Below are 16,908 nucleotides of genomic sequence, written 5' to 3'. Positions count from 1 at the left end.
TGTGTGTGCGCGCGTGCGTGCGTGCGTGTGTGTGTGTGTGTGTGTGTTACTTTCCTTATGGGCCACGTGAGGTTGTTTCTTGTGCAGGGTTGCCTGCACGTGACAGAGCTGAACTGCAGTTCGGATGAGGAAGGTTGGTCACACACACTGACGGGCGCAATAGCCGAGTGGTTAAAGCGTTGGACTTTCAATCTGAGGGTCCCGGGTTCGAATCACGGTGACAGCGCCTGGTGGGTAAAGGGTGGAGATTTTTACGATCTCCCAGGTCAACATATGTGCAGACCTGCTAGTGCCTGAACCCCCTTCGTGTGTATATGCAAACAGAAGATCAAATACGCACGTTAAAGATCCTGTAATCCATGTCAGCGTTCGGTGGGTTATGGAAACAAGAACATACTCAGCATGCCCACCCCCGAAAGCGGAGTATGGCTGCCTACATGGCGGGGTAAAAACGGTCATACACGTGTGCCCACTCGTGTGCATACGAGTGAACGTGGAGGTTGCAGCCCATGAACGAAGAAGAAGAAGGTCACACACACACACAACTCTTAGCAAACCAAGGTGTAGTTAAGTTTACCAACAGCACCCCCCTCTGGAAACCGGGAAGATTGGAGTGAGGAAAAAAACAACAACAAAAAAACACTAGTCTCAACAACAACAAAAAGTCGCTCAAAGTAATTGGAAGTTTCTGAAGTGTTAACGAATTTCAAACGAGCGGTTATTTTCGTTTACGAATATTTGACAAGCGCGAAGAAGAAGAAGAAGAAAAGAACCTAGACAGGGTCTTCCGTCAAGCAAGCAAAAAACAAAAAACAAAAAAAAAAAAAAGCAACTTGTTCTTCTTTATCTGATCATCGGGGGAAAGACTTCTCTTCTTTTCTTTTGACGTGACCGTGGTTGGACTCTCTGAACATGAAGACAGACATTGATGTTCGGGTGTTCTGAAGATTTTTTGGTCTCTGGTACTTGCTGCTGTTCAGGGAGAGACTTTTGTTTCTTTTCAAGGCCTGCACCATGCGTTTGGAGTAAAGGGAGAATTTCCGATTCATTTCGGATTTCGGGGGAGGCCTCCAGTGCCACTTCGTTACTTCGTTTCCTGAGTCCTCGCCCGACCAGGAAGTCTGGAACTGTATTTCAGTTCCAGGGACTTCATCTCCCTTCTTCTTCTTCTTCTTCTTCTTCTCCTGCGGTCCTCTCTGGAGTTTACGGTCCTTCCGAGTATCCTCCATCTTCCTGAGTGCCTGCAGTCTTCCCTGGTACCTCGGGTGTTCCCCGGGTGTTCGCCATCTTCCTGAGTGCCTGCAGTCTTCTCCAGTATCCCGGGTATCCGCCATCTTCCTGAGTGCCTGCAGTCTTCTTCAGCACCCCGGGTATCCACCATCTTCCTGAGTGCCTGCAGTCTTCTCTAGTACCCCGGGTATCCACCATCTTCCTGAGTGCCTGTAGTCTTCCCCAGTACCCCGGGTATCCGCCATCTTCCTGAGTGCCTGCAGTCTTCCCTAGTACCCCGGGTATCCGCCATCTTCCTGAGTGCCTGCAGTCTTCCCTAGTACCCCGGGTATCCGCCATCTTCCTGAGTGCCTGCAGTCTTCCCCAGTACCCCGGGTATCCACCATCTTCCTGAGTGTCTGCAGTCTTCCCTAGTACCCCGGGTATCCGCCATCTTCCTGAGTGCCTGCAGTCTTCCCTAGTACCCCGGGTATCCACCATCTTCCTGAGTGCCTGCAGTCTTCCCTATCACCCCGGGTGTGTGTCACCGGGTTGTCTGTCCCCGCCGCGCATATACAACAAATACAAAGGAGCACACTGGCACAGACACAACCACTTTGGTAAAATATTCTGATGATTCCGCCACATCTGTCACAACCTCCATCTTCCTGAGTGCCTGCAGTCTTCCCCAGTACCCAGGGTGTTCCCCGGGTATCCGCCATTTTCCTGGATGCCTGCAGCCTTCCCTGGTACCTCGGGTGTTCCCCGGGTGTCCGCCATCTTCCTGAGTGCCTGCAGTCTTCCCCAGTACCCCGGGTATCCGCCATCTTCCTGAGTGCCTGCAGTCTTCCCTAGTACCCCGGGTATCCACCATCTTCCTGAGTGCCTGCAGCCTTCCCTAGTACCCCGGGTATCCACCATCTTCCTGGGTGCCTACAGTCTTCCCTAGTACCCCGGGTATCCGCCATCTTCCTGGGTGCCTGCAGTCTTCCCTAGTACCCCGGGTATCTGCCATCTTCCTGAGTGCCTGCAGTCTTCCCTAGTACCCCGGGTATCCGCCATCTTCCTGAGTGCCTGCAGTCTTCCCCAGTACGCCGGGTATCCGCCATCTTCCTGAGTGCCTGCAGTCTTCCCTAGTACCCCGGGTATCCGCCATCTTCCTGAGTGCCTGCAGTCTTCCCCAGTACCCCGGGTATCCGCCATCTTCCTGAGTGCCTGCAGTCTTCCCCAGTACCCCGGGTATCCACCATCTTCCTGAGTGCCTGCAGTCTTCCCCAGTACCCCGGGTATCCGCCATCTTCCTGAGTGCCTGCAGTCTTCCCTAGTACCCCGGGTATCCACCATCTTCCTGAGTGCCTGCAGTCTTCTCCAGTATCCCGGGTATCCACCATCTTCCTGAGTGCCTGCAGTCTTCCCTAGTACCCCGGGTATCCGCCATCTTCCTGAGTGCCTGCAGTCTTCCCTATTACCCCGGGTATCCACCATCTTCCTGAGTGCCTGCAGTCTTCCCTAGTACCCCGGGTATCCACCATCTTCCTGAGTGCCTGCAGTCTTCCCTAGTACCCCGGGTATCCACCATCTTCCTGAGTGCCTGCAGTCTTCCCTATCACCCCGGGTGTGTGTCACCGTGTGTCTGTCCCCGCCGCGCATATACAACAAATACAAAGGAGCACACTGGCACAGACACAACCACTTTGGTGAAATATTCTGATGATTCCGCCACATCTGTCACGATCTGATGCTGTTTCCTTTGAGCAAGTCAAAATTTCCTCCAGTCTGCATAAAGAAAACGACTTGAATTTCAATGCTCGCAAAAAAAATAAACAAAAACAAAAATGTAAACCGGTTTCCCTTCCCTTCTTATCAATGGTGTAAAAACTGATTATGTAAGTGGGTTTGGAGCCATCGTGAAGCTCAGTTTTAACTCCCAACAAAAGTGTCATTCACAAAACATTGTTAGTCTGGCATGAATTGTTTGGAAAAACAACAACAACAACAACAAACCCTCAAAAACATCAGATTTAATTTTAGAATTCTTCCAGGCCTACAAATATGGTTTATTGACTCTGTTTTACGTTTAGGTAAATGTTACTTCCTTCCAAAATTCCAAACAGAACAAAAAGCAGCTACACGATCAATTCAGCTTCTAAACAACGCAAATAAAGCGATTATAAAATTTAAAAAAGACATGTTTGTGTGTGTGTGTGTGCGCGCGCTTGTTTGTGCGCGTGTGTTTGTGTATGTGCGTGCGTGTGTGTGTGTGTGTGTCCGCGCACGCGCGCGCGTGCTCGTACCCATACATTTTTTGCGTTTGTGCATGATTCTGTGATATGAAGGCGTATATGCAGCAGGCCTGTTCGCACGTGGATTGCTAGTATGTGTAATGAAAAGGTATGATGGGTAAAAAAAAAAAAAAAGAGGACGTGCGTACACATTTGCGAACACGCGCGTACACATTTGCGAACACGCGCGTACACATTTGCGAAAAATCGTGGTTTTATCAATAGATTAGGATTAAAAAAAAGAAATAACGTTGATCAGCCGCTGTCAGTTACAAGATAATGTTTAACTATAGTATGACACTTCGTCTGCACCCATTAACTCACTCAGTACGGCCAGTCCTCTCTTCTCCTCTACACAGACCCCTCGGATGTCCAGTGGGTGTCTGAATGACCCAACCTTTATCTTCCGTCGTCAGAATTGTGGTATTCTTTGTCAACATTCACGTCTTCAGTATAAGAGCCTTCCGCTTGCAATATTTTGATGATGGTAATTGGGGTGAAACGCTGTTAATGTCGTCTCTTTCGCCGTTCGTATGGAGAGAGGGGATTATTGTATGAAGGTTGGTTTTAGGATTTCGGCACTGTACGTCTTTATGTATACACACTGAATGACTATGACGTTCGTGTATTGTTTATGTGTTTTTTTGAATCACAGCGAAATTCCTCTTACTATCCGGAAAGAACAGAGCATTCTGCATCCTGCACAGTTACATTTTCTCAAGGAGGCGTCGGTGCCTTCCTGACAAACCCATACACGCTGCACCGCATCTGCTAGACAGATGCATGACCAGCAGCATTACCCAAAGTGCTTTAGTCAGGCCTTGAGTACATGCATAACACACACACACACACACACACACACACACACACACACACACACACACACAGATAGTTCACACTCTCTTCGTGTCCTGGGCTCCGCTCCTTGCAGAAAGCACTGAGGTAAATACCAAGACCGGTAAAATATAAAACTATCAACAGTAGTAGGCTCTTCATATGTTTAAAACTTACCAAAGCAAATTTACACTGAAAAAAACAGCTTCTTAGAAGCTGTGTTTTTTCCAGCGAAAATTTGCTGCTTTTTTAAGACATGAAGAGCCTACTGCTGTTATATATATATATATATATATATATATATATATATATATATATATATATATATATATATATGTGTGTGTGTGTGTGTGTGTGTGTGTGTGTGTGTGTGTGTGTGTGTGTGTGTGTGTGTGTGTGTGTGTGTGTGTGTGTGTGTGTGTGTGTGTGTGTGTGCCTATCACAGTGGATTTCTTCAAACAGAATTTTGCAAGAGGACAACAACACTATCATTTACCATGGGTTCTTTTTTTCAGTGCGCCAAGTGCGTGCTGCACACGGGACCTATGTTCATCGTCTCATCCGAACGACTGGATGTTCAGTTTGATTTTTTTTTTTTTCTTTTTTTTTACCGGTCAAACTAAGGAGAAAGGGCGAGAGCGGGATTCAGACCCAGACCCTCACAGACTCTACATTGACAGATGACCGTCTTGACCATTCTGCCACTTTCCTCCTGTACAAACCTTAAAGACGTGGAATGAAAGCACGTTCGTATGGCTCGACCATCTTGCCACTTCAGGCGATCAACTTTTTGTTTCGTGGTGTGAGGAGAGTGGAGGTGGTGTGTTTTTTTTGTTTGTTTTTTTTGGGGGTGGGGGGTTGGGGGGGGGGGGCGTTGTTTGTTTTTTTGTGGGTTTTTTTGTCAACTTCAATACTTCACAGTGTGAAAGCATCGCTCACGTGCGCACTTACACACGCGCACAAGCATGCAAACGCACAGGTAATAATATTAGAGAAGAGACCCCACACACGCTCACACACACACACACACACACACACACGCCACATACAATCCTCACCTATCCACACGCCACCCCATCACCGACTGTTGGTTAAAAGTTAAAAGGAAAAAAATATGTGGTTTACATCCGTTCAGGATAGCAAAAATCGAAACTGAAAACACGAAAAGCAAATTAGAAGTCAAGTCATCATGTTACCGATGAATCGAAACAGAAGCTATATATAATAATAATAATAATAATAAGCGATGTTAAAAAAATCGGTTTCTAACAACAGCAAAACCAATCTTTAAAAACTAGCAACAACACCACCAAAAAGGGAGGGGGGAGGGGGGGAGGGGAGGGGCGGAGCGGGGTGATTCCGGCTGTCTACTCCAAACATCAGCAATCACTTTTACTTCTTATCAACTATTGTCCTTTAATTAATAACTGGAAACGTTCTCAATATATGCCCCCCTCCCCTCCCCTCCCAGCCCCCCTCCACCACCCCTAAATCTAATCGTTAAAATGTGTTCGGTCTTTGTTATTATAAAGTTTCGGGTTAAAAATAAAAATTTTAAAAAAGTCCTAGCCAGATTCGAACCCCGCGTGTTCGGGTGAGAAGAAACTGTCTTACCCATTACACTATCGTGGCTTTGTTTACACAAGTGAGTCAAAAATGAAAATAAAGTTTCAGTTTCAGTTTCACTTTCTCAAGGAGGCGTCACTGCGTTCGGACAAATCCATACACGCTACACCACATCTGTTGAGCAGATGCCTGACCAGCAGCATAACCCAACGCGCTTAGTCAGGCCTTGAGTGCATGCTTACATATTTGTGTACCTATGAAAGTGGATTTCATTTTTTGTAATTTCGCCAGAGGACAACACTCTCGTTGCCATGGGTTCTTTTTCAGTGCGCCAAGTGCGTGCTGCACACGGGACCTCGGTTTATCGTCTCATCCGAAAGACTAGACGCTCAGTTTGATTTTCCAGTCAAACTTAGGAGAAAGGGCGAGAGCGGGATTCGAACCCACACCCTCACGGACTCTCTGTATTGGCAGCTGAGCGTCTTAACCATTCTGCCACCTTCCTAAAAAAACACCCAAAAAAAGTCCGTAAACCCACAACGGAGGAGATGGCTGTCTGACCCAGGTAAAACTACAACTCCTACAGCAGTGTGACAAAGCCACGTATTGATACCAGGCACCACGCAGCACGTGCATCCAGCCAGCTCCATACGTCGCTCCCATCACCACCACCCCCCGCCCCCACCCCCAAAGTGACAACAACTCATCTCCCCCGCTCCTCCCCCTCCCACCCCCTGCCCTCCTTCCCGGCCCCTCCCGCCATCATCTTCCTGTCCTTGTCAAGCCCCCACACCCACCACCACCACCACCACCACCACTCGTCAACGCACACCCCGCAGCATCACCACACCCTCCCTCCCCACCCTACCCTCCCACACACACACACCTTCCTTCCCACCCACCCCTGTCACGGGGCCCAAAGTGGACTCACCCGCTCGTGGAGGGAGCGGCCTCACGCCCCGTTGGGTGGGAACCCTGGGAAGCGCGGAGCGTGTGGTGTAGGTGGGCGGCGGCGGCACGTTAAAAAAGACAGGGAGCTGGGTGGAGGGCTGGTAACTAGCGTTGACAAGCACACTTCTTCCAGCTCCGACCTCGGAACGTCGTCGGTCGGAACCGTGCCCCGCCACCACCTAGGAGCAAGCCAGCAGCGACGTCCTCATCTGTACCCCGGCACCACCACGTCCATCCGTCCGTCCACCACTACTACTACCACCACGCCAGCCTGCCTGCCTGTCCTCCTCGCCCTCGCCGACTTCTTCGAAGACGACGACGACCACCACCACCACCACCTCTACCACCGTCATCTCCAACACACTACTGCTACCACCGTCTGTGCCACACACAGGGACAACGGCCACTGACTGACTACTTCCCTTACACGCCGCTCCACCCCAACACTAGTCCCGCTACTAACTCCAAAGGCGCCGCCGGCATCTCTCTTCTGAAGACTGGTCACACACACACACAACTCTTAGCAAACCAAGGTGTACTTAAGTTTACCAACAGCACCCCTCTCTGGAAACCGGGAAGATCTGAGTGGGGAAAAAATACAAAAAAGACTAGTCTCAACAACAACAAAAAGTCGCTCAAAGTAGTTGGAAGTTTCTGAAGTGTTAACGGATTTCAAACGAGCGGTTATTTTCGTTTTCGAATATTTGACAAGCGCGAAGAAGAAGAAGAAAAGAACCTAGACAGGGTCTTCCGTCAAGCAAAAAAAAAAAAAAAAAAGCGACTTGTTCTTCTTCATCTGACCATCGGGGGGAAAAAACTTCTCTTCTTTTCTTTTGACGTGAGCGTGGTTGGACTCTCTCTGAACATGAAGACAGACATTCACCAGGCTTTGTACATCGCTATGACGTCATTCTTCATCCTGTCTGCCGTCATCAGGCCTTCAGAAGGTCGGTATGGTGGTCTGTCACTCAATGGACGTGGTCGTTGGGTTGTTGTTTTTTTGTTTGTTTGTTTGTTGGGTTATTTCCCCCCCCCCCTTCTTTGACACCTTATTCTATTGTTGATTTCCTTCACTCCTCATCTCAGCAACACCCATACCCGCTGTGTGTGCTGTCCCTGTGTCTTTCGCTCTCAATTGTATTCCTCCCTTCCCCCCGCACCCTCCTACCCCCCACCCCACCCCCACCCCTCGTCCCCCTTGCCCCGCACCCTCCCCTTCTATTGCTCCATACAAACCCTGGGTTTCCCGCTTTCTTCGCGTTTTTCAGCCCCTCACTTTGATCTTTTGGTCTGAGCTCCAAAAAAAAAGGTCAGATGACTGGTTTTGTCAGGAGAGCTGTGTCTTAGAATGGACGTGATATAATCTCTCACTGCTATTTGTCATTGTCCAGAAAAATGCCAGATTAATAGATAGATGAATAAATTGATAACATTGATTTAAATTGTTCACACTTTTCCTCGTTTTCTAACCAACTTCTTGCTGTTTAATCTACGAATCACAAAATAAACTCTCTCTCTCTCTCTCTCTCTCTCTCTCTCTCTCTCTCTCTCTCATTTTTTGTGTTTAGCCTTTTTTTACATGTATTTTGTAGGTTCTTTCTTTTGTCTGATCAAATCAAAGTCAAATCACAAATACTTTATTAACCCACATAGATATATATTTGTGCACTCCGACGGTTTTAACATATCCGTGATATGATAAGGCACACCATAAAATTTCTTTTTGTGGTGGGGGTGGGGGTGGGGGGTTATTATTTGTACGTTGTTTGACCAGAGTTCAGTTTTCAAAAACAGTTTTCCAGACAGGTTGTTTTGTTGGAGAATGCTATATCTGCGTGTCTCTCTCTCTCTCTCTCTCTCTCTCTCTCTCTCGCTCTCGCTCTCTGTCTCCCTCTCTCTCTCCTCCATTCCCCTCTCTCTTTCTGTCTCTCTCTCTGTCTCCCTCTCCCTCTCTCCCCTTCCCCTCTCTCTGTCTCTGTCTCCCTCTCCCTCTCTCCCCTTCACTTCTCTCTCTCTCTTTCTCTCTCTCTCTGTCTCCCTCTCCCTCTCTCCTCTTCCCCTCTCTCTCTCTCTCCCTCTCTCTTTCCCTTCCCCCTCTCTCTCTCTGTCTCTCTGTGTCTCCCTCTCCCTCTCTCCACTCCCCCACCCCACCCCCTCTCTCTCACTGTCTGTTGTGTCCTCGCCTTGTTGATGAAACGCCACGCCATCTAAGTGCAGATACCAAAGCCGCCTTTAAAAGGTATTGTGTACATTAAACTCCAACCTGTGCGTGTATTCGAGTTGACTGTACACAGTGCCTCTTAAAGGCACCTTTGGTGTCTGCATATAGATAACGCTGTGATCAATACAGTGAGGAGGCAGCATAGGCAGAGAACTGTTGGATGGGGGAAGACAGGGAGAGAGAGGGAAAGAGAGAGAGGGGAATGAATGATAGACAGAGAGAGAGAGAGAATGGGAGAGAGAGAGGAGACAGAGAGGCAGAGGGAGAGAGGGAGGGAGAGAGAGAGAAAAGACAGAGGAAGAGAGAGGAGAGAGAGAGACTCAATGCCCGTGATGGGACACAACTGATCGCAGCATGTTTCATACTGTTCTTCTAGAGTTGAGTGCACCTTCACCGTTCTTACCGTAACACCCTATTGATCATGCGCATTCTCTCAACGATCTTGCCAAACAAAGTCTCTGGGGGGGTGGAGGAAAATTTCAGGGCATCATCATGGAAATGCAATGATTACGTTTGTGCGCACAGCACAAACACAAACGCAAGCGGCAAACACTGCTCCAGTGAAAATGGTTAAGAACAATTCCTTCTGCGCGCGGCACAAAACGCAAACACAGGCCGGTCAGGCTTGGAGCGGGACGCACGAATGAACTCAGGAAGTACGATTCCAGTGAAGCAGTAACGTAAATACACGCCGCTGCAGATCCGCTGTTTAAAAGCGCTTTAAATCGTGTGATGGAGCGAAAGACTTTTCGAGTTTCGAATTTACTTGCATGCGATTGTTCTTTTCCCATTATTGTATTGTATTGTAATGTATTGTATTGTATTGTTCATTTTTGTCACAACAGATTTCTCTGTGTGAAATTCGGGCTGCTCTCCATAGGGAGAGAGCGTCGCTACACTGACAGCGCCACCCTTTTTTTCTGCCTTCAATTTTTATTTGTTTTCCTATCGAAGTGGTTCTTTTTTCTTTTTTTTTTACAGAATTTTGCAAGGGACGACCCTTTTTTGTTGCCGTGGTTTCTTTTACGTGCGCTAAGTCCATGCTGCACACGGGACCTCGGTTCTATCCACTCATCCGAATGACTAGCGTCCAGACCACCACTCAAGGTCTAGTGCGGAGGAGGTCGGGGTGGCGGAAATACTGGCGACTGTGGGATTCTATCCAGAGCGCTCAGATTCTCTGGCTCTGTAGGCGGACGCGTTACCTCTAGGCCATTCACTCCACATTACAGTTCACGTTGTGTCTTTCCAGTGACATCCACTGCATGCCTGTGGTGAAGTCACTGTGTATGAATCGTCGACACCATTCCCGTTCAACTATGAGCATACGAAGGTGAAAATAGGACAACATGAGAGAGTAGTTTTTAATTAACTGGAATGTGTTGTGACTGGGCGGAACATTTTTGTCTGTGAGTTTGTTCATGTCAGTCATGTAATACACCCAAAGCTTTTCTTCTTTTTTTCTGCTAGTCTCTCGGATCTACCTACTTCTTCCTCTTCTTTCCGTTACACGACCAACATCGACTTGCCGATGACTGTGTCGTGGTTTATACATGCTGGGTATTTTCGTGTCTCCATAACCCACCGAACACTGACATGGGTTACAGGATCTTTAACGTGCGTATTTGAGCGTGCATATACACATGAAGGGGGTTCAGGCACTAGCAGGTCTGCACACATGTTGACCTGGGAGATCGGAAAAATCTCCATCCTTTACTCACAGGCGCCGTTACCGTGATTCGAACCCGAGACCCTCAGATTGAAAGTCCAACGCTTTAACCACTCGGTTACTGCGCCTCGTCATTATCAAACTGAGTTTTTCCTCTGTTCAATTTTGCTTCGTTTTTGTTGTTGTAGTTTACCTGAATACGAAGTCGTGCATGACTAAACGCCTGTAATAACAAACATTAAAATAAGAATTGTTCAGTTCGTGGGTGGCGTGAGAGACAATCAATATTTAGTGAATGAATGTTCTACTCAAAGCAGTCAAAACGAGTTCATGAATCAAAATAATGAACATTAAATGGTTTGAAAAATGAGGTCAGTAGTTGACATTTATACATGCTTTTTTTTTAGCAAAGAAAAAGAACACAACAGAAAGTCCCATGTTAGTTCATGAACAAGCGATTGAGAGTAAAGTCACAGAGAAAGGGAGAGAAGCGTAGGGGTGGGGGTCGGGGGGGGGGGGGTGACTGTGCAAGAGCTGACTTGTAATGACACCCCAACCGTTCTACAGAGAGAGAGACAAGACAAGATATGACAAAATTCTTTATTTCGAGGATAATAGATCAGCACTGGTGTGCTTTTTTTACATCCAGTCCTCACCCTGAGTAGGGTCTACACTATACAATACTAAATAAAAAATAAAGGGACAGACAGACAGACAGACGCAGAGAGAGGAGAGGAAGAGAGAGGGTATAGATTCGACCTACCAATCTTCACAGCTTTTAATCAAGTGTTTGTGTAACTTCATCGACACGAATGCACTATACACTGAAGGTAATCGCAACAGTTAAAAACAAAAAAATGAACAAAAAAGCCATGAAAAAGCTGCTTTTGAGCTGAGAAAATGAACTGATAGTTCCAAAAAATAAGAGAACCAATGGATAAGCTTTGTGCCTGCCATTAGATGCAAACGACTTTTGGGGGATCACGTGGGTAAATGGTGATATTGCTCGTTGAACGAACAACGACAACGAAAACAAAAACAAAAAAAACACCCATTTTGGGGGGCATTCTGTTACCCCCCAGAATCTAACTCCAATAAAATCGATACCACATGAACAAACAAACACACACAAAAAAAACTGAACAAAAACTGAAAAAGTCCCGTTCAACTCCCATGTTCCATTTCATGAATTTGACCGGCACAATAGCCGAGTGGTTAGTAAAGCGTTGGACTGTCAATCTGATGGTCCCGGGTTCGAATCACGGTGACGGCGCTTGGTGGGTAAAGGGTGGAGATTTTTACGATCTCCCAGGTCAACATACGTGCAGACCTGCTTGTGCTTGAACCCCCATGGTGTGTATATGCAAGCAGAAGATCAAATACGCACGTTAAAGATCCTGCAATCCATGTCAGTGTTCGGTGAGTTATGGAAACAAGAACATACCCAGCATGCACATCCCCGAAAACGGAGTATGGTTGCCTACATGGCGGGGTAAAAACGGTCATAGTCATACAAGTAAAAGCCCACTCGTGTGCATACGAGTGAACGTGGGAGTTGCAGCCCACGAACGCAGAAGAAGAAGAAGAAGAAGATTTCATGACGGTCACGACTATGAAGGGTCATATCTCTGGGCCAGGCAATTAGACTTTCTTTGGGACAATGGTCGGCTGCAGATTTCCATAAACTGTACTCCTTTGACAAAGTAACGGATCAAAAACCCTACATTGGCTTCAAAACCCTGGGAGTGGTGGTGTCAGCAGTGGCGCCGTTCACGACATCAAACACTGAAGAGGAGCTCAAGTGGATAGGAAAATGTGGGCGCGGGCGGGCATACTGTCGGGCAAGACCGACAGAGAAGGCGAGGGACAGAGAAAAAAAAAAAAAGACGGCAAGATTGAGTGATTTCTGTACACCCACTTCAATCAGCCTGGCAAAAAAAAAAAAATGGGAGCAGCGCAAGAAGCCACTATGGTTTTCCAAACATGCAGCCTCCTACGCAGTCAATAACTGTTATGTTGGTTGGCGGAATTTCAGCAATGCCACAACGTAGTGGTTGGTTGTAGCTGGACTGCAGGGATGGGGGTGGAATGGGGGAGGGTACGAGATGTTAGAGGGACATGTATTCCAGATTACGAGTTGGCCTGAAACTAACAACTTCATATGTGTGTGTGTATGTATATATATATATATATATGTGTGTGTGTGTGTGTGTGTGTGTGTGTGTGTGTGTGTGTGTGTGTGTGCAGATGCATATATATATATATATATATATATATATATATATATATATATATATATATACATATACATATACATATATACACATATATACATATACAGAGAGAGAGAGAGAAATTTACCCAAGGCCACCGGCTTCTTTGCAAAGGAGGTACATACAAGCATTCGAGATAAACAAATATCTGTAGATGAATGTGGGGGAATTGACCAACATCATTTCGTAACTAAAAGGTAGGCAAATAAACTATATATATATATATATATGTGTGTGTGTGTGTGTGTGTGTGTGTGTGTGTGATGCGGTTTCTTTTCTCTTTTTTTTTTTTTTTTTTTTTTTTTTACATTGCAACAGATCGAGTAGTGAAACATGTACCCATTTTTTCTTAACGTAAACTTCAGTGTAAGTGTTCACGATGTTTCTGAAAACTATAAGCAATATTGAAAGCGCACGTTGATTTTTTCTGGGAGTATTTAGTGTGAGTTTTACTTTTTCACTTATGCCTGGCGTAAATTTAGCAAAGACAGTACGAAATTTGATAACTGGAAGGAAACAGAGAGAGATTGGTAGATGAGTGAGGTGTAGGGGGGGGGGGAGAACTGGGGGGGGGGGAGAAAGAGAGAGAAAGAGACAGACAGAGACAGAGATAGACACAGAGAGAGACAGACAGAGATAGAGAGACACAGAGAGAGACGGAGAGATGCAGAGACACTACAACCTTTCGTCATTACTGGATGAAGACGCTGTCTCTGATTTGTTTTATTTATAAAGACGCTTTCATAGGACATGCATGTAGGTGTGTATGTACGTGTGTGTGTGTGTGTGTGTGTGTGTGTGTGTGTGTGTGTGTGTGTGTGTGTGTGTAGGGGGGGGGGTGCATACAGCAATATTTGTACACAATACTTTTTTTTTTAATTGGTTGTGTTTAGAGCCATATGGCCCACAGCATGTATGTGTGTGCGTGTGTGTGTGTGTGTGTGTGTGTGTGTGTGTGTGTGTGTGTGTGTGTGTGTGTGTGCACGCGCGCGCTTAGAGTTGATTTCATCAAGATTTTGTGCCTTATAAATACCATTATTATTATTATTTCTCGGATTTGTTTTCGCTGGATGGGGCGGCGTGGGACCAGTGAAAGGTGATTTGGATCCTTAAGGGGCAGCACATGGGGGCTGTCTGAATTCTGTCTTTCTGTAGGATGCCTCACAAGACTGCAGTGAAACCTGTCATATTCATATATACTTAGAGATAGATAGATAGATAGATAGACAGACAGACATATGTGTTTATTCGTTCTTTTGTTTAACTCTCTCCACACGAACGGCGAAAGAGACGACGTTAACAGAGTTTCATCCCAATTACCACCATCAAAATATTGCAAGCGGAACGCTCTTATACTGAAGAGGTGAATGTTGACAAAGAATACCACAATTCTGACGACGGAAGCTAAAGGTTGGGTCATTCAGACACCCACTGGACATCCGAGGGGTCTGTGTAGAGGAGAAGAGAGGAATGGCCGTACTGAGTGAGTTAACGTCTATCCACAATAATTTAGACGAAAATCCATCACCTTCCCCACCTCACCCATCACTACTTTCCCTATTCCTCTCTACTAATTTCGCTTAATAAAGAATATAAACAAAATGAAACAACTAACAAAGTCAACCAGTAAAATTAAAACACAGAGCCAGTGGGGCTTCTACTTAAACTCTGAACTATTCCAAACGCAAGTTCATTGTCATATAATGCGTCTCTAATGGAAACCGATGGAAATGCAGACTTTGCAAAAAAAGAAAGAGGTAAATGTTCCTCACTGTTGACATTCATATATGATATGTACGGTGTTAATGTGATGTGATATGATGTGTGTGTGTGTGTGTGTGAGAGAGAGAGAGAGAGAGAGAGAGAGATTCTGGTTTTGTAAAGAAAACCATAAGTGCATTTTGCGGAACTGATTTTTCTCCCCCATTAACTGTGCACAGGCCTTGAAGAGCACTGAAAGAAAGAAACAGAAACAGAAATAACAAGGGAGGAAGAAAAAAAAAAGTAGCATGTCTTGAATAATTGAATTGGTAAATCTGTGAACGGTTCAATCATGAACTCTCTCTCTCTCTCTCTCTCTCTCTCTCTCTCTCTCTCTCTCTCTCTCTCTCTCTCTCTCTCTCTCTCTCTCTCTCCTTCAGTGTTATTGACATTGGCCACTTAACAAAGACGAAAATCCGATGAATAATCTCTACATGTGTGTGTGTGTGCGTGCGCGCGCGCGCGCGCGTGTGTGTGTGTGTGTGTGTGTGTGTGTGTGTGGTTTATCACTCTATGAAGATATATTGCCGTGCACTTTTTGATATCTTAGGTGGTTGTTGTTGTTTTGTTTTGTTTGTTTTTTCGTGTCCGGACGATAAGGTACATAGCTGCCATTAAAGCTTTGTTTACACAAAGCAAAACCAAAACAGAAGAAAACAAAGAAAAAACAACAACAACAAAACAGAGGGTCGTTGTAGGGGTGTGGGGGGGGGGTTGGGGATCGGTGGGGAAGGGTAGGGGGGTGGGGGGCGTGGGGCGGTGTGCGATGTGAACAGAAGAAAAGTTAGCCTATTACTAGGATGGGAAAAAAAAATCTATATCCATTCTCCAAGTGGGCCCGCTGATCACAAGACTTCCAGGCACACAGTCCATCGATCGACATCAAACTTCTTCCTCCCAATGTCCACAAAACAAAACAAAAATCGCTTAATTTTCTTGTTTACAACCGAAATATTCCCACCGATTATCAAACCTATAGTCTCAGAGAAGGGTACTTCTTCTTCTTCTGCGTTCACTCGTATGCACACGAGTGGCCTTTTACATGTATGACCGTTTTTACCCCGCCATGTAGGCAGCCATACTCCGTTTTCGGGGGTGTGCATGCTGGGTATGTTCTTGTTTCCATAACCCACCGAACGCTGACATGGATTACAGGATCTTTAACGTGCGTATTTGATCTTCTGCTTGCATATACACACCAAGGGGGTTCAGGCACTAGCAGGTCTGCACATATGTTGACCTGGGAGATCGTAAAAATCTCCACCCTTTACCCACCAGGCGCCGTCACCGTGATTCGAACCCGAATTGACAGTCCAACGCTTTAACCACTCGGCTATTGCGCCCGTCGAAGGGTACATCTATTTATGTAAGCTTTAAAGCGTACGAAGATTATGTGTGGCTGGTATATTTATGTATGATTACATTTGTCAGACTTCCTTTCAATTTTGGTCCTAGGCTTCACCAGTATGCTTCTGGTCATTTTAGTATGTGATGTGTGTCTGAATTGTCTACGAATATGAAAAATGTATATTGTTTGTGATAAATGGAAACACGAAAGAGTTAAATGATCCGTTAAGTTAAGGTCCAAAGTCAGAGGCTTGTAAGGCCAATGCTGATGACAGTGAAGATGGACACCCCCACCCCCCCACCCCCCCCCAAAAAAAAAAAAATATATATATATATATATATAATGCTTCCATACATTCTTTTAATAATTATTTATTTATTTATTTATTTATTTATTTATGTAAGCTTATCTATTATTTATTCACCTTTTTTTTTTTCTTCTTTTTTTTTATTCTCCTTCTTTTTTTTTTCTCAAGGCCTGACTGAGCGCGTTGGGTTACGCTGCTGGTCAGGAATCTGCTTGGCAGATGTGGTGTAGCGTATATGGATTTGTCCGAACGCAGTGACGCCTCCTTGAGCTACTGAAACTGAAACTTCCATTCATGTGGTATGACTGTCTTTCAACAATGATGAAAAAGTACACATATGTATGTTTTAAAAAAAAAATTCCAATTCCAGAGCATTTTGTCTCCCTTAGTTCTTTCTTTTCGCCGCCAGGTGTCACCTGCTTGGAGTGTCACGTGCATCAAACATTATCCACTGTCACATAATCGGCGGTATCCTGACCCTGATCTT

At 45.8% G+C, this 16,908-nt stretch overlaps 1 protein-coding gene across 1 annotated transcript in view; it reads left to right on the top strand.

Annotated features, from left to right (window-relative positions):
- The first annotated feature begins 6,844 nt into the window (after nt 1-6,844).
- The window catches only part of LOC143282780 (uncharacterized), a 70,510-nt gene continuing 60,446 nt past the window's right edge, over nt 6,845-16,908 (top strand). The window contains exon 1 of the mRNA XM_076588545.1: nt 6,845-7,789. Within this exon, the coding sequence (XP_076444660.1) occupies nt 7,708-7,789 (82 nt within the window). The 5' untranslated portion in view covers nt 6,845-7,707. The remainder of the gene's footprint in view (nt 7,790-16,908) is intronic.

This window comes from Babylonia areolata, chromosome 6 (genome assembly GCF_041734735.1).
Source record: "Babylonia areolata isolate BAREFJ2019XMU chromosome 6, ASM4173473v1, whole genome shotgun sequence".
In the NCBI taxonomy this organism is placed as follows: Eukaryota; Metazoa; Mollusca; class Gastropoda; order Neogastropoda; family Buccinidae; genus Babylonia; species Babylonia areolata.
The sequence above is the reverse complement of the archived record's forward strand: the minus strand, read 5'-3'. Positions and strand labels throughout refer to the sequence as shown.